Raw genomic sequence first — 21,988 nt, forward strand, 5'->3', positions numbered from 1 at the left:
GTTTTAATTTCTCCATCGAATCTGAATGAGATCCTTGCTGGGTAGAGTAATCTTGGTTGTAGGTTTTTCTCCTTCATCACTTTAAGTATATCCTGCCACTCCCTTCTGGCTTGCAGAGTTTCTGCTGAAAGATCAGATGTTAACCTTATGAGGATTCCCTTGTGTGTTATTTGTTGTTTTTCCCTTGCTGCCTTTAATATGTTTTCCTTATATTTAATTTTTGACAGTTTGATTAATATGTGTCTTGGCGTATTTCTCCTTGGGTTTATCCTGTATGGGACTCTCTGTGCTTCCAGGACTTGACTAACTATTTCCTTTCCCATATTAGGGAAGTTTTCAACTATAATCTCTTCAAATATTTTCTCAGTCCCTTTCTTTTTCTATTCTTCTTCTGGGACCCTTATAATTCGAATGTTGGTGTGTTTAATGTTGTCCCAGAGGTCTCTGAGACTGTCCTCAGTTCTTTTCATTCTTTTTTCTTTATCCTGCTCTGTAATAGTTATTTCCACCATTTTATCTTCCAGGTCAATTATCCTTTCTTCTGCCTCAGTTATTCTGCTATTGATCCCATCTAGAGTATTTTTAATTTCATTTATTGTGTTTTTCATCATTGCTTGGTTCCTCTTTAGTTCTTCTACGTCCTTGTTAAATGTTTCTTGCATTTTGTCTATTCTATTTCCCAGATTTTGGATCATCCTTACTATCATTATTCTGAATTCTTTTTCAGGTAGACTACCTATTTCCTCTTCATTTGTTACGTCTGGTGTGTTTTGACCCTGCTCCTTCATCTGCTTTGTGTTTTTCTGTCGTCTCATTTTGCTTATCTTACTGTGTTTGGGGTCTCCTTTTCACAGGCTGCAGGTTCGTAGTTCCCGTTGTTTTTGGTATCTGTCCCCAGTGGCTAAGGTTGGTTCAGTGGGTTGTGTAGGCTTCCTGGTGGAGGGAACTAGTGCCTGAGTTCTGGTGGATGAAGCTGGATCTTGTCTTTCTGGTGGGCACGTCCACGTCTGGTGGTGTATTTTGGGGTGTCTGTGGCCTTATTATGATTTTAGGCAGCCTCTCTGCTAATGGATGGGGCTGTGTTCCTGTCTTGCTAGTTGTTTGGCATAGGGTGTCCAGAGCTGTAGCTTGCTGGTCGTTGTGTGAAGCTGGGTCTTGATGTTGAGATGGAGATCTCTGAAAGATTTTTGCCGTTTGGTATTACGTGGAGCTGGGAGGTCTCTTGTGGACCAGTGTCCTGAAGTTGGCTCTCCCACCTCAGAGGCACGGCCCTGATGCCTGGCTGGAGCACCAAGAGCCTTTCGTCCACACGGCTCAGAGTAAAAGGGAGAAAAAATAGAAAGAAAGAAAGAAAGAAAGAGGCTATAATATAGTGAAGTAAAATAAAGCTATTATAAAGCAAAGCTATACAGATAAAATCTCACCCAGAAGCATATACATATACACTCACAAAAAAAAGGAAAAGGGGAAAAATTAATATATCCTGCTCCCAAAGTCCACCTCCTGAATTTGGGATGATTCGTTGTCTATTCAGGTATTCAAGAGATGCAAGCACATCAAGTTGTTTGTGGAGTTTTAATCCGCTGCTTCTGAGGCTACTGGGAGAGATTTCCCCTTCTCTTCTCTGTTCGCACAGCTCCTGGGGTTCAGCTTTGGATTTGAACCTGCCTCTGCGTTTAGGTCACCTTAGGGCATCTATTCCCCGCCCAGACAGGATGGGGTTAAAGGAGCAGCTGCTTCAGGGGCTCTGGCTCACCCAGGCCGTGGGGAGAGAGGGGTACAGAGTAGGCGGGGCGAGCCTGTGGCGGCAGAGGCCGGCGTGACGTTGCACCAGCCTGAGGTGCGCAGTGCGTTCTCCCGGGGAAGTTGTCCCCGGATCACCGGACCCTGGCAGTGGCGGGCTGCACAGGCTACCGGGAGGGGTGGTGTGGAGAGTGACCTGTGCTCACACACAGGCTTTTTGGAGGCGGCAGCAGCAGCCCCAGCGTCTCACGCCCGTCTCTGGGGGCCGCGCTGATCGCCGCGGCTCATGCCCGTCCCTGGAGTTCATTTAGGCGGCGCTCTGAATCCCCTCTCCTTGTGCGCCGCGAAACAAAGAGGCAAGAAAAAGTCTCTTGCCTCTTCGGCAGCTGCAGACTTTTTCCCGGTCTCCCTCCCAGCCAGCTGTGGTGCGCTAACCCCTTCAGGCTGTGTTCACGCAGCCAGCCCCAGTCCTCTCCCTGCGATCTGACCGAAGCCCAAGCCTCAGCTCCCAGCCCCGCCCGCCCCAGCAGGTGAGCAGACAAGCCTCTCGGGCTGGTGAGTGCTGGTCGGCACTGCTCCTCCGTTCGGGTGTCTCTCCGCTTTGCCCTCCGCACCCCTGTGGCTGCGCTCTCCTCCGTGGCTCCGAAGCTTCCCCCCTCTGCCACCCGCAGTCTCTGCCCGCGAAGGGGCTTCCTAGTGCGTGGAAATCTTTCCTCCTTCACGGCTCTCTCCCACTGGTGCAGGTCCCGTCCCTATTCTTTTGTCTCTGTTATTTCTTTTTTCTTTTGCCCTACCCAAGTATGGGGGGAGTTTCTTGCCTTTTTGGAGGTCGGACGTTTTCTGTCAGCGTTCACTGGGTGTTCTGTAGGAGCAGTTCCACGTGTAGATGTATTTCTATTGTATCTGTGGGAAGGAAGGTGATCTCCGCATCTTACTCTTCTGCCATCTTCTCTCCTCCCCAACACCATTCTTAATGGTGAAAAACTGAAAACATTTCCACTAAGAGCAGGAACAAGACAAGGTTTCTCACTCTCAACACCATTATTCAATATAGTTTTGGAAGTTTTAGCCACAACAATCAGAGATGAAAAAGAAAAAAAAAAAGAATCCAAATTGGAAAGGAAGAAGTAAAACTGTCACTGTTTGCACATGACATAATGCTATACATAGGGAATCCTAAAGATGCTACCAGAAAACTACTAGGGTTAATCAATGAATCTGGTAAACTAGCAGGACACGAAATTAATGCACAGAAATCTCTTGCATTCTTATACACTAATGATGAAAAATCTGAAAGAGAAATTAAGGAAACACTCCATTAACCATTGCAACAAAAAGAATAAAATACCTAGGAACAAACCTACCTAAGGAGACAAAATACCCATATGCAGAAAGCTATAAGACACTGATGAATGAAATTAAAGATGATACAAGCAGATGGAGAGATATACCATGTTCTTTGATTGGAAGAATCAACTTTGTGAAAATGACGATACTACTGAAAGCAATCTACAGATTCAATGAAATCCCTATCAAACTGCCAATGGCATTTTTCACAGAACTAGAACAAAAAATTTCACGATTTGTATGGAAACACAAAAGACCCCGAATAGCCAAAGCAATCTTGAAAAAGAAAAATGGAGCTGGAGGAATCAGGCTCCCTGACTTCAGACTATACTACAAAGCTACAGTAATCAAGACAGTATGGTACTGGCACAAAAACAGAAATATAGATCAATGGAACAGGATAGAAACCCCAGAGATAAACCCACACACATATGGTTACTTTATCTTTGATAAAGGAGGCAAGAATATTCAATGGAGAAAAGACAGCCTCTTCAGTAAGTGGTGCTGGGAAAACTGGATAGCTACCTGTAAAAGAATGAAGTTAGAACACTCCCTAATGTCATACACAAAAACAAATTAAAAATAGATTAAAGTCATAAATCTAAGGCCAGACACTATAAAACTCTTAGAAGTATATATAGGCAGAACACTCTATGACATAAATCACAACAAGATCCTTTTGACCCACCTCCTAGAGAAATGGAAGTAAAAATAAATATAAACAAATGGGACTTAATGAAACTTAAAAGCTTTTGCACAGCAAAGGAAAACATAAACAAGTCAAAAAGACAACCCTCAGAATGGGAGAAAATATTTTCAAACGAAGCAAATGACAAGGGATTAATCTCCAAAATATACAAGCAGCACATGCAGTTCAACATAAAAAAACCAAACAACCCAATCCAAAAATGGGCAGAAAACCTAGATAGATATTTCTACAAAGAGGCTATACAGATTGCCAACAAACACATGAAATGATGCTCAACATCACTAATCAGTAGAGAAATGCAAGTCAAAACTACAATGAGGTATCACCTCACACTGGTCAGAAAGGCCATCATCAAAAAGTTTACAAACAATAAATGCTGGAGAGGGTTTGGAGAAAAGGGAACCCTCTTGCAGTGTTGGTGGGAATGTAAATTGATACAGCCACTATGGAGAACAATATGGAGGTTCCCTAAAAAACTAAAAATAGAACTACCATACGACCCAGCAATCCCACTATTGGACATATATTCTGAGAAAACCATAGTTCAAAAAGAGTCATGTACCACAGTGTTCATTGCAGCACTATTTGTAATAGCCAGGACATGGAAGCAACCTATGTGTCCACCGACAGATGAACGGATAAAGAAGATGTGGCACATATATACAAAGGAATATTACTCAGCCCTAAAAAGAAATAAAATTGATCATTTGTAGTGAGGTGGATGGACCTAGAGTCTGTCATACAGAGTGAAGTAATCAGAAAGAGAAAAACTAATTCCTATATATGGAATCTAAAATAAAACAAAAAAGAAATTGGTTCTGAAGAACCTAGGGGCAGGACAGGAATAAAGCACAGATGTAGAGAATGGACTTGAGGACGTGGGAAAGGGGAAGGGTAAGCTGGGATGAAGTGAGAGAATGGCATGGATTTATTTACACTACCAAATGTAAAATAGATAGCTAGTGGGAAAAAGCCACATAGCACAGGGAGATCAGCTTGGTGCTTTGTGACCACCTAGAGGGGTTGGGATAGGGAGGGTGGAAGGGAGACGCAAGAGGAAGAGGTTATGGGGATATATGTAAATGTATAGCTGATTCACTTTGTTATACAGCAGAAACTAACACACCATTGTAAAGCAATTATACTCCAATAAAGATGTTAAAAATTATATACATCAATTAAATAGTTGATTTAATATTGTTTAAATAGTGAGCATAATCCCCTTTGCACTTTACAGAGGTCTGTTAGAATGTTTTTATTACCCTTTTTGAATTTCAGTAAATGCAGATGCTAGAGTTTCCAACAGATTTATGTTGATTATATCAATGTTTCCTGTCAAATTAGACTACACTATGAAAATGCTAAGAAGGAAATACTCTATTGCTTTCTGATCTGTCTCTTTTTAGCCACTTCACAACTGAGATATTTGTTAAATCAAATCACTTAGATTACCTGTACATCTTAATAAAATGTCCACTGATAATGTACCATATATACATTCTAATCTCATTCATGCCTGAATTCCATTTTAACCGTTGAACACTGCTAATATTCAAACTCTTGCCCCTTGTTTTTAGTATTGTTTCATTAAAAAAAAAAACAAAAAACAAAAAACTTCTCTTCAGTTGCTTATTGTGGCTGCTTTGACAAAATGCCACAAACTTGGTGGCTTGAAACAACAGAAACTTGTTCTCTCACAGTCTGGAGTCCAGAAGTCTGAAAGCAAGGTGGCAGTCGAATGACCCTCAGTCTGGGGCTTGAGGAAAATATGTTCCTTGCCTCTTGTAGCTTTGGGTCACTGCCAGCCCTCTTTGGTGTTTCCTGCTTTCACTCCAATCTCCGCCTCCATCTTCAAAGTCCACCCCTGTCACTTAGGGACTGTGTAAACTTGAATAAATTACTTAACCCCTCAGTTACTCAACTTCCTCATCTTTAAATGGGAAAAATGTTTCTACTTAACTCATGGGGTGGATGTTGCTTAATATTTTAAAGTACTTGGAATAATGCTCGGTTCATAATAAATGTGATGTAAATGTTTATTACAGCAAATAATTCCATTATGTTTCAATGTAAGAAGCCATTGCTCATAATAACAATGGACAACCCATGAAGGTTTCTACCCTTTGCGATGACGTGTTCCAGTCTGTCCTGATTAGGTGTTCTTACAATAGATTGTCCTGATTGAGTAAGTGTTCTTACAATAGACAGGAGATAGGACAAAGCAGCATAAAGGCACCAGATGTTGGACTGGGGCTCAAAAAGATGAGGAAAAATAGCTAAAGATGAGAAAAAGATGTTTCACCTTTTTGTTTGTTTCTATAAGCAACAAAGCTAGGCATTCTTTGAATTCCGTACTTTCATTTTTGCCTCATGAGCCTGGCACTCAAGATGTCCCAGCTTGTGTTCTATGTGTAAGATCTCCCTGGCATTACCTGCTAACTTAGTTTGAGTGACCCTTGAAGATGTAGCACAAATCTGTCAGCTCCCTTTAGCACTAACCTACACTGCTGATCTGGTGCCTTGGTCCTGATTCCTCTGGTCTCAGTGAAAACTGACGTCTCAGAGAACGGCAGTATCTTTGCTCCCTACCCTCTGTGACCACATTCAGAAAGAACTGCTTTACCCACCTCCACCTCCCCACCGCCTAACAGCTTACATAATAGACATTCATTCATTCGTCTATTGAATGAACAGATCCATTTGAAGTTGTATTTAAGATAATTTGCCTGAACACTAATTCCATTTATGCTTTACTTTCCTAGGCAACTTTTTCTTCTATTCCTCAATATTTTACCTCATATTAAAAGCTGCCTTAAATCACTTTTGGATTAAGATTACATAATAAAATTAACATAGATCATAGGCTTTAGAACTTACTAAATTTCTTTGTCATCTTAGACCTCTGAGATTTGCAATAATTTAGTTTTCTTTTTGAATCCAGTAATACAAAACTTTCAAACCATCACTAACTATCAGTGATTTTTCTCTCCATGTGAGATGATATGAATTTTGGTTCTACTTGTAGTATTTCATTTATCATCTTCTGGAAAATTTCCAAAGGGTTTAGTGTAAGTGTTTTTCTTGTCAGAAACAACTCCTGAAATGTGTTGTCTCTATTGTAAGGGTGAAAAAGTACATTTTTTTCATCATCCCGATCACTTATCATAGTAAATACCCCCAATCTTTAAATTAGAAGTGCTGTCATGGAAGCTATTAATAAGAAATAGACTCAACATAAAGGAAGGGCTAGTCATTGTTCTTTTAACCATTAAGCCTAGATTACAGACATTCATCAGTTCCATTTATTTTCATACTGGTTGAATTTCTAAAATTTTACTTGTCTGGTTGTCTCCAAATTGAACGTTTGCTTGGGGTAAGAAATTGACTTGACTTTTCTTCTCTTCCCATCAGAAATTTTAAAGATGGGAAGCCACGTGTGGCAAGGGAGTATAAGAAGGACAATTAGAGTGGGAAGTGGCATACATAAAGTCTTAGAAATCATAAAGAAAAAATTATATATAAGAATGACAAATAGATGTACTTGCCCAGAAAAAAACGAAATAAGCTAAGACAAGGGACACTTATATGGTATGCTAGCTGGCAAAGAAATATGAAAAGAAATTATTATTGATCTGAGGCTCAGCTCACTGGGATCACACTATAGCCTTTTTACATTTAAAGTCATGAGAATGTTTACAACTTTGGCTCAGAAAGTGTTTCTGAAATTTAAATCCTGTGCATCTCTATTAATCTACTCTCACTTCATAATTTTTAATAAAAGCTGAAATTGTTACTGAATTAATTGGATTAAACATAATATAGTATAAATATTTTAAGATTAAAATATTTTCTTTTTTAAAAATCTCAGTTAAAATGCACTGCCAGAAAAATCACATGGTATTAATAATACTAACCATATGGAAACTGGAGTATTTAGAATATAGGAAAACTACACACTCATTGTTAACATAAGAAAGAATTATCACTCACTGTAACACTTCTAAAAACATGGGGCACATGTGGCCTTTTCCTGCGGAAACGTGTCTTTAGCTTCACTCATAATCTAATGGAAGTGAATCTCCACATGCCCATATCATCAGAATTGCTATTTGTTCAAACTTGGTAAAATAATCTATTTTTCAACAAATTGAATTTCTTCATATGCTATTTCAACTTGGGAAACTTTAGTCTCTCAAAATAAAATGTGTATGAGAGTTCAGGTGTTGCAGAGAAAAGAATCAGGAATCAATATATTTTACTCCTGAGTTTTGATTGATTTCTCAGTGGACTGAATACAAATATACCCCCAAAATTGCTAAAAACAAATGAATTAAGACAATAGTAAGTATTAGAAATGAGGGTAAAATTAAATACTACCTGGTATTTGTAAACTGGATACGTGTATGATTTAGGTGTAATATTCTTGGAACCTACATTCATCATCAGAGTAAATTGATCCAACCTAGGTCTATAAACTAATAGATTATGAATAATCAGATTTTCTACTGAAATTCCAAATGAAATGCCAACAGTGAAGCTGAGCTTTGCGACTTTCAAAATGCCCTTGTTCCAAGTGAATGTTTACACCCTACTAAGAAATATTCAAGAAACTCAGTGGTGTGCTCGTAAGTGTCTAACAATCAGCTCTCAGAGGAAAAAAGGTGGGATAGTGGGTTGATTTGATTTGTAGCTTTTGTCAATTCCCTGGCATAAATACTCTCGCCATAACCAATTTCAAGTTACCAACATGAATTCACTGATATGGAGTTGGGAAGACATGCAAACATCAGCTCTCATGAGCCATTGAAAGCCTGCTCCAGGATACAGTGAAGGTTCTTACTATTACATTCAGATAGGTTAAAGAGAGATGTCAGGTTAAAAAATGGCAACATTTCTGGATGTGAATTTCAATTTGTGTAGTTGTAATGTTCATTGTGTGAATGTTTTTATTAGGTAAAGATTGTAAGGGAATTTTGGCCATCTTCCCTTTCAGAGGAACTACCAGGAAGCCGTGAAATCTGTAGAATATGCTGTGGGTTCCATTGTACATGACCTCGGTAGTGTAATCAGAAGTACAGTCACAGTTCTTGGGGTATCCCTGATATCTCATGACAGTTGCCTGGACAGCCCCTTGATGACTGCTCTGGTTAATCAAAGGTATAAATGAGGCCCCTACTTCAGTGGTCCTCACGCATCACATATCCTTTTATTAATATCAGTGCTTCACAGGATAATGGCTTGGTTTTCCCTGCAAGTTATTAGTAAGTATATTTGCGCTGTCTGTCAGTCAGAGGGAAGGCTAAATAAAACAGTCTAAGAACAATGACCACCTCATGGCAATCATCCAGAGACAGGAAGTCCTCATGACAGTCACGCAGTGTTCCTTGCACAAGCTGTTTGTATGGCCAGCCTGGTCACGTGGTTGATGCTCTAAACAAAAAGGGATGCTTCAGGATGCTTTGGTGTGTTTCCATTGCTTTTATTTGGCAAAGGGCATTACACTTCGGCTTTTGTGTCTGATCTTTCTTACAGTTTTCATATATGGGTTTGCTGAGTCTCACTCAGCATGTATGTGAGTGAAATGTATGGTTGTGTTGATAGGGCTGTACGGAACCATCATACTCTTCAACAGCATCTTCTTAAATTTGTTCACACAGCCATGACAATAGCATCAGACACAGGAACCAGTAAGCAAAGCTGTATGTCTCTGGACAGTTTCTTCCATATTACCTGATGTGTAATCTTTTAAATATATTTCCCATGTTTTCCTGTAGCAAACAGGGAGCTAAAACAATCACACTATCAATTAGATCCTATCTTTTTGGGGACAGATACCTTTATCTGCCATGTACATTTACTGCCATGTCTCTGCCATGTACATTTACTGCCATCTGCTGTTATGAGTCTTCCAACTCAGCTATTCTTCAGAACTAACTGTCCCAATTCAAGTAAAACTTTGGGCTGAACATGGAGATCATAGCTGCTAGCAATCGAAGGTAACTTCTCCCAGTTATGAGTCTAGCCTTAGAAGATTTTTTAATGAAAGTTCCAAGCTGGAGCTCAGTGTGTATGCTATCCATTCTCTTCAGAGCAATAATCACAGTTGGTAAACATTAAGACTGGTATTGTATAGACATGCTTTGTAATGAACTATAGCAGCAATAATTTTTGCACATGATCAAGGGTTTATTGCAGCACTTCTTTTCTTAAGTGTTAGTATCAACAAATGACAAGGAATAGAAAAGTCAACATAAAGGTTTTAGAATGAGAACTTAAGGACACAGATTTGTGATTCTTTGGATGCAACACTTTTGGATGTGATTCTAAAAAGCTTTTGTTGAGCATTGTCAAATTTGTAAGCTTCATATGGGTGGACATCATATTTATAATGAATGCCCTTCTATATGTGCTACCATAGATGTGATATTCTTGACCTTAGTATCATCTTTGAAAATGTTAAATTGAGTATTCTGTTAACTTACATGTTATAAATTGGCATGTTGTATTATTGCAAGAGATTTGATTTTTCAGCACAGTGCAAAGATCTTTCAAATGCATATGTCTTTTTTTATAATTCCATTTTGTTTTAAAGCACATTTAAAATACAGTTTTCTCATTTAGTAAAAGCTGTCTAATTGAAAAAATACTCAAAATATAGTCAAAATAGTAAAAAACATGGTCAAATGTTATTAAGTTTGAGATTCATTTAACTGCTATCTATACTGCAAGTTATCCGCATAGAGAACCTGTTCTTGCATTAATTTTTAAAGTCTAATTCAGGTAAATAAAGAAATAAACTTACTGGCAAAGTTAATTCATGTCCAAAATTTAAATTGACAAGCTAACATCATTACTGGGTAATAGCAATACCTAGCAACAAGAGAAAAACACATTTATATTTTGCACATATGAAAGCATTCAGTATTGTCATCAATTTTGCGATATTTCTTAGAAAGAGTTTGTCCCGTTCAGTTTTGTTATTGCTATATCATGGTTTCAGAACTCTGTAGCTACTGCAATTATGCATGAGCACTGTTCTGTGAGCCTACAACACAGCACTACAATAGCCCTTTAAAGCATTTAATTTCATTATGATTTAATGCCAGTAACTTATAACTTCCCAATTTGAGAAATCAAACATAGGTAACTTGGAGAAGAAAAAATCCATACATTGTATTTGTCTCTGGAGAGAAAACAAACTACTTATGTGCTTATGAAATATGCCACAGGAAAAAAAATATGAGACAGATGCACTGAAATGCCTTTAGCAGAAAACAAACCAGAGATGGAAAAAGCCAAAGAAATGAATTTATATCTTGCAAAATCATAAAGGTACTTCCAAACAGTTTGTTTAATTTTTCTTCATTCTGCCTCTCAAAAATTAAAGATAACTTTATATTTACATGGTGCTCCTAAGGCAGGGACTTAGTGTGATCTTTGTCATTGTTTTCTTTTTATAAAAAATAAAGTGGAACTTCTAGTCACAATGACTCTCTACCTTCATACTTTGACACACCACCTTAGTGTCAAACACATAGCATCAATAAAGAAAATTTAAAATAGGCTTTTGAAAATATAAAATCTAGCTCAAAAACAGGATAAACATCTTCCCAAATGAGAAATGGACAAAAATGCAAATCAGCAAAACAGTTAATACTGCAGACCTGCCAAGACCTAGATCTAGAAACAGGGCAGTTTAGCTTCTCTAGGGCAAAGGGTACAAATGACTCACTCAAGAAAACATGTGATGCTGCTAGATGGCACAGCCAGTGCACAGGGACCCAGCTTCCCCCATCAACGGGCCTGCAGCCAATTAGTCAGGGGACATCCCCCCAACTAGCATGCCCACAGTATTCAGCCCACCACAACAGAAGGGCCCAGGCAGCCCATAGAGGGTCATCCCTACAGCTCTATAGAGGAAAGTGTGCTGCTGGGCCCCATAGGAGGCCTCCTACATAAAGCCACTTCTCCAAGATTGATAAATATAACCAACCTACCTAATGCATAGAAATAAACACAGAGAATTAGGAAAAATGAGGAGAGAGAGGCATATGTTTCAAACGAAGAAACAAGACAAAACTTCAGAAAAAGAACTAAACAGTGGAGATAGGCAATCTACCTGATAAAAGTAATGATCATAAAGACACTAACTGAACTCCAGAGAGAACTGGATGAACACAGTGAGAATTTCAACAAAGAGTTAGAAAATACAAAAAAATAACCATGCAGAGTTAAAGAATACAATAACTGATATAAAAAATACACTAGAAGGAATCAGCAGTAGATTAGATGATACAGAGGAGTGGATCAGCAAGCTGGAAGACAGAGTAGTGAAAAACACCCAAGCTGAATAGAAAAAAAGAAGCAAGAATTCTTAAAAATGAAAATGGTTAAAGAGTTCTCTGAGACAACGTTAAGCATACTAACATTTGCATTAAGTGGTCCCAGAAGGAGGAGAGAGGAAGAAAGGGACAAAGAACATATTTTGAAGAAATAATAAATAGATGAAAACTTCCCTAACCTGGGAAAAGAAATAGACATACAGGTCCAGAAAGCACAGAGAGCCCCAAACAAGATGAACCCAAAGAGGCCCACATTAAGACACAATATAATTAAAATGGCAAAAATTAAAGATAAAAAGAGAATCTTAAAAGCAACAAGAGAAAAACAACTAGCTATGTACAAAGGAACTCCCATAAAACTATCAGGTGACTTTTCAGCAAAAACTTTGCAGACCAGAAGAGAGTGGCACCATGTATTCAAAGAGATGAAAAAAAAAAAGAAAGAAAGAAAGAAAAAGAAATATACAACCAAGAATATGCTACCTGGCAAGGTCATCATTCAGATTTGAAGGAGAGAGAATTTTACAGGCAAGCAAAAGCTAAAAGAGTTAAGCATCATTAAACCAATCTTATAAGAAATGTTAAAAGGAGCTTATCTAAGTGGAAAGAAAAGGCAACAACTAGAGATATAAAAATGATGAAAGGAAAAAACTCATTGATAAAGGCAAACATACAGTAAAGGTAGTGGAGCAACCACACATAAAGCCAGTAGGAAGTTTGAAAGACAAAAGTAGTAAAACAATCTATATCCACAATAAGTAGTTAAGGAATACACAAAATAAAAAGGTGTAAAATATGAAGTCAAAAGCATTAAATGTGGGACTTCCCTGGTGGTGCAGTGGTTAAGAATCCACCTGCCAATGCAGGGGACAAAGGATCGAGCCCTGTTCCAGGAAGATCCAACATGCTGTGGAACAACTAAGCCTGTGCACCACAACTACTGAGCCTGCACTCTACAGCCCACAAGCCACAACTGCTGAGACTGCATGTTGCAACTACTGAAGCCCACGCACCTAGAGCCCATGCTACGCAACAAGAGAAGCCACTGTAATGAGAAGCTCGTGCACTGACATGAAGAGTAGCCCCCGCTCACCACAACTAGAGAGAGCCCGCATGCAGCAACAAAGACCCAATGCAACCAAAAAATTAATTAATTAATTAATTAATTAATTTTTAAAAACACATTGTTTAAAAAAAACATTAAATGTGCTGGGGGTTAAAAATGCAGGTTGTTAGAATGCATTCAAACTTAAGAGATTATCAAATTTAAATAGTCACATATTATATTATATATGAAACTCATGGTAACCACAAACCCAAAACCTATATAGATATACACACACACACACACACACAAAAAAAAAAATAGAAAGGAATGCAAACATAACACTAAAGATAGTCATCAAATCACTAAAGAGAGCAAGAAAAGTAGAAAGGGACAAAAAAGAACTAAAAAAAACCTGAAAACAATTAACAAAATGGCAATTAGTCCATACTTATCAATAATTACTTTTAATGTAAATGAAATAAATGTTCCAATAAAAAGCCATAATGATTAAGGTATCAACTACATAACAGATTACATAATGATAAACGGATCAATCCAACAAGAAGATATAACAATTGTAAATATATGTGCACTCAACATAGGAGTACATAAATACATAATGCAGTATTAACAAATATGGAGCAAAATTGACAGTAATACAATAATAATAGGGAACTTTAACATCCCACTTACATCAATGAACAGACAGAAAATTAACAAGGAAACACTAGCCTTAAATGACTCATTTGATCAAATTGTATTAATAGTTATATACAGAACATACTGTCCCAAAACAGCAGAATTCATTCTTTTCCATTGCACATGAAACATTCTCCAAGATGATCACATGCTAGGTCACAAAACAAGTTTCAGTAAATTTAAAAATTTCAAAGCATATCAAGCACCTTTTCCAAACACAAGTCAATGAGACTAGAAATCAACTGCAAGAAAAAAAGCTGCAAAAAACACAAGCATGTGGAGACTAAATCATGTTACTAAATAACCAATGGGTCACTGAAGAAATCAAAGAAGAAATTTAAAAATACCTAAAGACAAGTGAAAATTATCACAAAATGATCCAAAAATCTATGGAACACAACAAAAGCATTTCTAAATGGGAAGTTTATAGCAATACAAGTCTACCTCAGGAAACAAGAAAAATCTTAAGTAAACAACCTAACCTTACACTTAATGGAACTAGAGAAGGAAAACCAACCCCAAGTTAGTAGAAGGAAAGAAGCCACAGAGATCAGAGCAAAATTTTTTTTTAAAAAAAAAGGAATCAATGAAAGTAAGACCTGGTTCCTTGAAAAGAGAAACAAAATTGATAAAACTTTAGCCAGATTCATGAAGAAAAAAAGAGAGAGGACCCAAATTAATAAAATTAGAAATGAAAAAGAATTTACAATTGACACCACAGAAATACAAAGGATCATAAGAGATTACTATGAACAATTATGTGCCATTAAGATGGATTTTATTTTAAATGGGGATTAAGAGGTACAAACCTCCAATTATAGAATAAATAAGGCACAAAGATGCAAACAACATAAGGAATATGGTCAATAATATTGTAATGACTTTGTATGGGGAGAGATGGTTACCAGACTTTTGATGGTGATCATTTTGTAACATATGCAAATGTCAAATCATTATGTAGTACACCTGAAACTAACATAATATTGTATGTCAACCATATTTCAATTAAAAAAAACACATGCAACAGATACATATATACAAAGAGAGAGAGAGAGAGAGAGCCTGTCATCTGGAATTCTCACCTTTAGCAAACTGCCAGCTCAGGAAGAAAATAGAATGCAACTGAAGTATCGTGAGCAGAAGTGCACCAAATAATCTCTCGCAGCTCTGTGAATGGACCTGTGGACCATCAATATCACCATAGGCCAGAACTACTCAAATATCCAGAATCCAAAATTCTAGTTTAGGTGCTCAGAGGACCAGGTAGCATTCTCATTAGTGCAGGCAGAGTTGAGTACAGCACAAGAGCACAAGAAAGAGAATAGGAGTGCAGAAAAAAAGAGAAAAACAAAAATACTTTTGACTCAAAATGAGCCTAAACAGCACAATACCAAAACATATGACAACATTGAGAAAGGAAACAAGCAAATCAGCAAATAGAGCATGAATCACTCTAGATAAAATTACTTTTATGGAAAAGTCTGACAAAAACTTTAAAATAAGTATTTTTAGAATACTAGAGAGCACAAATGAATAACATTCATTTTAAAAAAAGAAATTACAAAAGCAAAACAGGTATAAATTAAACACCAAAAAATGTGGAAAAGATTCAAAATCTTGGGAATAAAAGATTATATTTATTGAAAATTAAAACCCAATATGCAGACCACTGAGGGGAAAAAACTGGTGTCTAGGGAGAATACAGGACAGAGAATTAAGAGAATGTTCTAAGAAGTGAAAGCAAGATTTAAAAATTTAGAGGACATTTTAATAGGCTTCCAAAAAACGTCTAATATGGGTTCTAGAAAAACTCTATAATAAGAGATTTCAGAGAATGTCAAAAAGCAATATTTGAGGTGATTCAGGTGAGAATTTTCCAAAATTGAAGGAATACATAATTCTTGAGATCAGAAGTGTACTCAGAGTATTAAGAAGGATAAATAATGATTAATCCATCCCTAGACGCATTATCACAATTAAAGAGAAGATCTTAAAGCTGCCAAAAAGAAAAGCTAAAGTAACAAAAGAACAGCTTTTAAGCTTTTTTTTTTACTGACTTCACATCAGCAGTAGAATGCAACAAATAATTAGCTACTGTTTAAAGTTCTTAAAAAAAAAATCTAAAATTTTATACATTTTTAAACAATTATTCAAGGGTGATATGACTCTGAATTTACTACCCATAAATTCTCATTACAAGAACTATTTAAATTGTATTTAGCAAGAAGATAGATAGATAGAGATAGGTATACCTAGAAGGAAGGTATGAAATCCAGGAAAACAGAAGAATGTCAATAAAGTATTTAATTCTTGATTGCTTTTTATAAAAACTTATCGTTTAAGAGGTGAAACTGAAAAATATTGTATATTCAAGTCCAAAATTTAGAAAATACAAATAAGCAAAAGAGACAAATTGAAAAATCATTCTCATTCCCAGCATGCAGAGATAGCCACAGATAATGTTAGTGAAAGTAATTCTGGTATTATCTCCATGCATATTTTCATAAAAATAATATATCATCTAAATTGCCTTATTTCTTCTATTTTATACAAATATCTTCTATGCCATTAATTATTATTCTACAACTCCTGTTGAAAAGCTGGATAACATTCAATTATATAAAATTTCTTGGTTGGTAATTAAATCCATGCTCTGTTGTTTACATTTTTACAACCTTCCCTTGGTTTTGGATATCCTGAACTTCCAGTTTGAGCAGAATCTTCTAAAATTTTTTAAATAAATTGTATTTTCCAAATCAGACTGTTTTTACCAAATTGTTTAGCAAGCATACCTGAAGACTATAAGTCTAAAAAATAAGAATGTTAAAGACACTGAAAAAAAAGTCTGTTGCATCAAATTTTAATTTTTAAAATAATTCAACCTAAGTGTTTGATTTTGATTCCATTACAAGCAATATTAGTAAAAGTAGATGAACATTTCGACTTGACTGTGTAATTTTTTTCATAAAAATCTCTTTAGAGATCCCTGTCTAGCCAGCAAATAATTGCTTTAACTTTGGATTTTAATATTAGCACTGAATGATTTATGTGTACATTAAATAATGTGATTCTCACCAACCATTCATGAGCTAAGAATGATTATCTCTCTTCTGTGGATAATCACACTTCAGGGAAGAGAGGTTAAGTGCTTTGCCTAAGATCGCTCAGCCAGGCAATGGATTATCTCAAAATATAATCCTTGAGTCTTTAAATCATTAGACTCGGTTGGCTTCAGCAATACTTGCGAGACATAACAGATATGCACGTAGATTTTTCCTCAAATGATTTATGTGGCATAAAGTCTAATTTGTTTATAGAGCTTTTTTTTTTTTTTTTTTTGGTTCTTATGACACAATTTGGTCTGTAAGCAGATATAAGGCATTATAAAAATGAATGTGATAAGAATTCACATGTGGGAAAATCTCTGGTTAAATTAGAGTATCAATTTCCAAAATAGTACATAGATGAAGCAGATAATAGAATCAACCATTTGCCGGAAGGGTCAAGGGAAGAAAGGCAGGAGGTAACAGAAAGCAGATGGAGTAGAGTGAATTCTTTTGTAGAACTGCAGTTCAGGGTTAGCTTTTAACAAGTTCTGAGTGAAGTAATAAGAGAGCTTATTATTTCTTAATAAGGACATGTGCATCCCTGACAGCTATTCCCCCATCTCCAGTATAAAATGTCTGTATAAGCCCACATCAACTACAATGGCAAATGTGCCTCGTGTGTCCCTTCGATATAAAGTTCATGTAAATGGGACTCTAAGAGATTATTCCTAGAACTTAAGAATTTTGATCAGTGATCGATCTATGCTCGTTTGCCAGAAACTTCCTTCGTTTTAGCTCTGAAAAGTCCTGTGACCTGGAACACCTCTCAGTCCTGAGCATACTGGGGCCGTTGGTCAAAATTAAAATAAAAACTAATTGTGTTCACTGTCCAAAATTTAGAAAATACAAATAAGCAAAAATGTGCATTAAAATTATCAGTGGGAACCTGCTGTACAGCACAGGGAGCTCAGCTCAGTGCTCTGTGGTGACCTAGATGGGAGGGATGCAGGGGTGGGAGGGAGGACTAAGAGGGAGGGGATATATGTATACATATAGCTGATTCACTTCATTGTACAGCAGAAACTAACACAACATCATAAAGCAACTATACCCCAGTTAAAAAGAATTATTCATACTTTCGTCATGCAGAGATAACCACTGAATTGTCTTTTAAAATTCAGTTTTAAAAGTATGTCAAGTACTTCCGTATGTGTACCTTTTCATTTGATTGCATCGTTCTATAAACTCTGATAAATTTTCAACTGTGTATTGACCATTTCTGCCACTCGTTCTACAAATTCCCTTAACCTTCTACTCTTGGTTATCTCTGAGACAGAGTACTAGCTGGTATATTAGCAGCTTGCCTTCTGAGTTCTGATAACTGTATCACAGGGTAATCTCACAGCTCCAGGGTATGCAGCCATTCATTTCTTATTCCATTTCTATCTCCCCCATAGTCCAGGGAAGGGAAATTTCTACCTAGGGAGTCTAGCATCATTTAACATCAATGTTACATGTCCAACAATCTCCTACATGAATGAGAACATATGTCAACCATAGTGAGCACTTAAAAGTTATCAATAACTACTCATACACAGTAAGCTCTTTTTGTTCTGTGTGGGTTTAACTTTCTGAAAGCATTTCAACTCCTGATTTAAAGACAGGAGGAGAGAAGGAAAATAAAATGCGGTGTTAGAAAAGAAATATGTCTTTATCTATCCTAAAATGTTCAGACTTGGTTGAGACGATATTTTAGGGTTACTGTGATCCAGAATGTACCTCTCTCTTTGGAGTACTTATCTATGTGCAAAGTTATCCTGTTCTTACCAATAACACATACAGTAATGGCCTCTTCCACTTTATTTCTAGCTACACAATGCCTGTTGGCAGCCCTAGGGTTGCTTGTATGATTGAAATGGCTGCAGATGGAAAACCTCCAATACGGAAAGAAGACACCAAGATACCTCATGTGTCCCAGGTAGATATGCAAATATCCAGTTTCAAACATTACTAAGTGTACCCTCAATATTTCAAAGTGTTTACGTTACTAAGCATTAATCATATTTCTTTAGAGAACAGATTCCTTGTAAAAAGCTCTCAACAAAACACCAGAATATTCATCTCTGATTCTTTAGGTATAATTAAATATATTTAATACCGCCTGTCACTATAAAAGTTTTATTAAATTTAACAACTCTCACACTTTGCATATAATATGCTTTATTTTAATAAAACAGGTCAGGAATGTGGAAAGATTAGCAAGATATAAAACAGTGCTTAAAAACTTACATTTTTATAGTCTATGCTAGTGCTTGCCTTATGCTGTTTAAAGTTCTTTCTCAGAGTTTTAGATTTACAGGAAACTTTTCTTAGAAACAGTGAATGAATCTAAATTGAAAGAAGAGAGGATGTCTGTCCCGCCAGAGACAAGGCAATTTGCTGAATTCTTTTCATGTTAATGATGTTGTTGGCTACATGCTTCTTAGTATGACTTTACAGCAATACATTTAAGATAAAGAATTTCTGGTCCATTTGATCATCATGGAGAGTTAATTTGTATAATTAGAGCTCCAAAATGCTAATTTTGGTACACAGTAAAGTTGGAAATGTGTAGTGCCCTAATGAATTGGAAATTTCCTTTTATTTCTATTTTTTCTGGGTAGTCTCCTGTTGAGTGTATACAGGCATCCAAAAGAAGCACATAGGAATATCTAACATTTGCATAATTATATTACATTTTCCAAATTATGGCCATATATATTATCTCATCTATCTTCACAAGAACCCTCCAAAGAGTGATTACCCTTTTTATAAGGCTAAGGAAACTGAATGTCAGATGTCTAAAATTTTATGGTGCAAAAGAAAGAGACCTGATCCTTGGTTTTCTGATTCCCAACCCTTTTTGTTCCCTTCTAATACACTTTACGGCTCTTCATTTGCTGGTGCAGCGATTCAAAACTGTCGAGTGGATTGTCAGGATAGGTATAAAATTGGTTTCTATGTTGTAAAAAGTAATGCTAGAGCCCAAGATGACCAAATATTTAGATTCATGACATGGAATATTCAAATGGTGGAAAATATATGAAACACTCATAGTTTTGTGAAAAATACAATGTAAAGCAGCCAGTGTGATTTTTATCTTTATTAATTCCTTATAGTCATCCACTTTTTATATTGAGAACTCCATATTTTCTTATGAAAAACATATGTTATAACATAAACATAAATGAATTATATCTTAATTCATAGAATTCAACTTGTTCAATAAATGTCATTTGTTGCTGAAAATGCTAGATACATGTGAGACAAATAAGTCTCCTCACATTTTAGGTTGACTGAATGCCCATTCTCACACAGAGACTACAGTTTATGATTTAAACTGAAAAGAATTTGGATAGTTTTAGGGTGGTAAACAGAGAGATGCACTTAGGCTCTCTAAAGCTTGTTTACAACACTCTGCCTCTTTATGTTCATCCCAATTCAAGTGCTCCGAAGTCTGAGGGGATCACTTCCACCTTCGAAAGCAGGTTAACCCCATAGCTCGGCACCCACTGTGGTGAGCTTCTCACAGACTAGACCCCAGTCCTGGACTTGTCCCCAGGAGCCTCCAGGCCAGCTCCCCATTTTTTTGTGTGAATTATATATTTTGCTACTCCCTTTTCCTCTCTTATTATGGTGAGAGGATGGTGGAAATTTGTGGAATAGGATATAAGCATTGAGGATTTTGTGAGCTGAAGTCACTTAAATTTTAGTCATAGACTTTGGCCAAAACAATTAAAAACAGGTTCTAGCTCTGTCTCTGCTCATTGTAATCTAGTAGGAATTGTTACGTATATAAATTACCATTATGTACAGAATGGTACTTTTCAGAACATAAACCTATAACAAAGCCAGACCAAAACCAAGAGAATTAAATCCAAAATTATATTATAGATTGGATAAAAGAAACACACATTAACTTAGAGAGAATTTTTTGGGTAATTTTGAAAGTAAAGAATAAAACTCTCTCCTTAATACTGTTACCAGTAACAGCTAACACGTAGAGCACTGTGTCCCAGACACAGTTCTAAGAACTTTTTATACTTTAACTCATTTAATCCATACCAAAAAAAAAAAAAAACCTGTGAGGTAAATACTATCCTCTCCAAATAAAGAGGAGTAAAGTTAAGGCAAAGAGAGGTTAAGTTTCTTGCCCAAGGACGCACAGCTATTCTGGGAGTCAGATGCAGACATTCACACTAAAGAACCCATGCTTTTAACCAACACTGTGCTGCCTCACAACCTTTGAAACGGTGTTTTCCCTTAATCATTCTATTGCAACTCCCAACTCTTTTATGTAATTCTCACTTATTGTGTGCTATTATTTTCTTTTTACGGTGATAAAGAACCACATACTATAAGATTTATCCTCTTAACAAATTTTTAAGTATACTGTAAAATACTGTTATCTGTAGGCACATCGTTGCATCTTGCATGACTGAAATTTTATACCCATAGAACAGCAACTCCCCATTTCCCTCTCCAACCAGCCTGTGGCAACCGTCATTCTACTTTCTGCTTCTAAGACTGTGACTACCCTAGAGACCTCATATAAGTGGAATCACCCAGTACTTTTCCTTCTGAGGCTGGCTCATTTCACTCAGCATAATGTCCTCAAGGTTCTTCCATGTTGTAGCATATGATAAGATTTCCTTCTTTGATAAGGCTGAATAATATTACACTGCATGTATATACTGTGCTTTCTTTATCCATTCATCCACCGATGGACATTTAGATTGTTTACACCTCTTGGCTATTGTGAATAATGTACAATGAACATGAAAGTGCAAATATTTCTTCAAGATCTGTTTTCGATTCTTTTGGATAAACCCAGAAATGGAATTGGTAGGTCATATAGTTCTATTTTTAATTTTTTGCATGAACCCTCATACTGTTATCCATGGCAGCTGCACCATTTTACATTCTCTCCAACAGTGCAGAAAGGTTCCAATTTCTTCACAGCCTTGTCTACACTTGTTACTTTTGGTTGTTTTTTTATAATGACCACCCTAAC

General features: G+C 36.6%; 1 protein-coding gene across 1 annotated transcript in view; it reads left to right on the top strand.

The window, feature by feature from the left end:
• The window catches only part of EYS (eyes shut homolog), a 1,768,116-nt gene that overhangs the window by 1,478,655 nt on the left and 267,473 nt on the right, over window positions 1-21,988 (top strand). Inside the window, exon 28 of the mRNA XM_036871239.1 lies at window positions 18,805-18,913. Within this exon, the coding sequence (XP_036727134.1) occupies window positions 18,805-18,913 (109 nt within the window). The remainder of the gene's footprint in view (window positions 1-18,804; window positions 18,914-21,988) is intronic.

The sequence above is a fragment of the Balaenoptera musculus genome, chromosome 12 (genome assembly GCF_009873245.2).
Source record: "Balaenoptera musculus isolate JJ_BM4_2016_0621 chromosome 12, mBalMus1.pri.v3, whole genome shotgun sequence".
Lineage (NCBI taxonomy): Eukaryota > Metazoa > Chordata > Mammalia > Artiodactyla > Balaenopteridae > Balaenoptera > Balaenoptera musculus.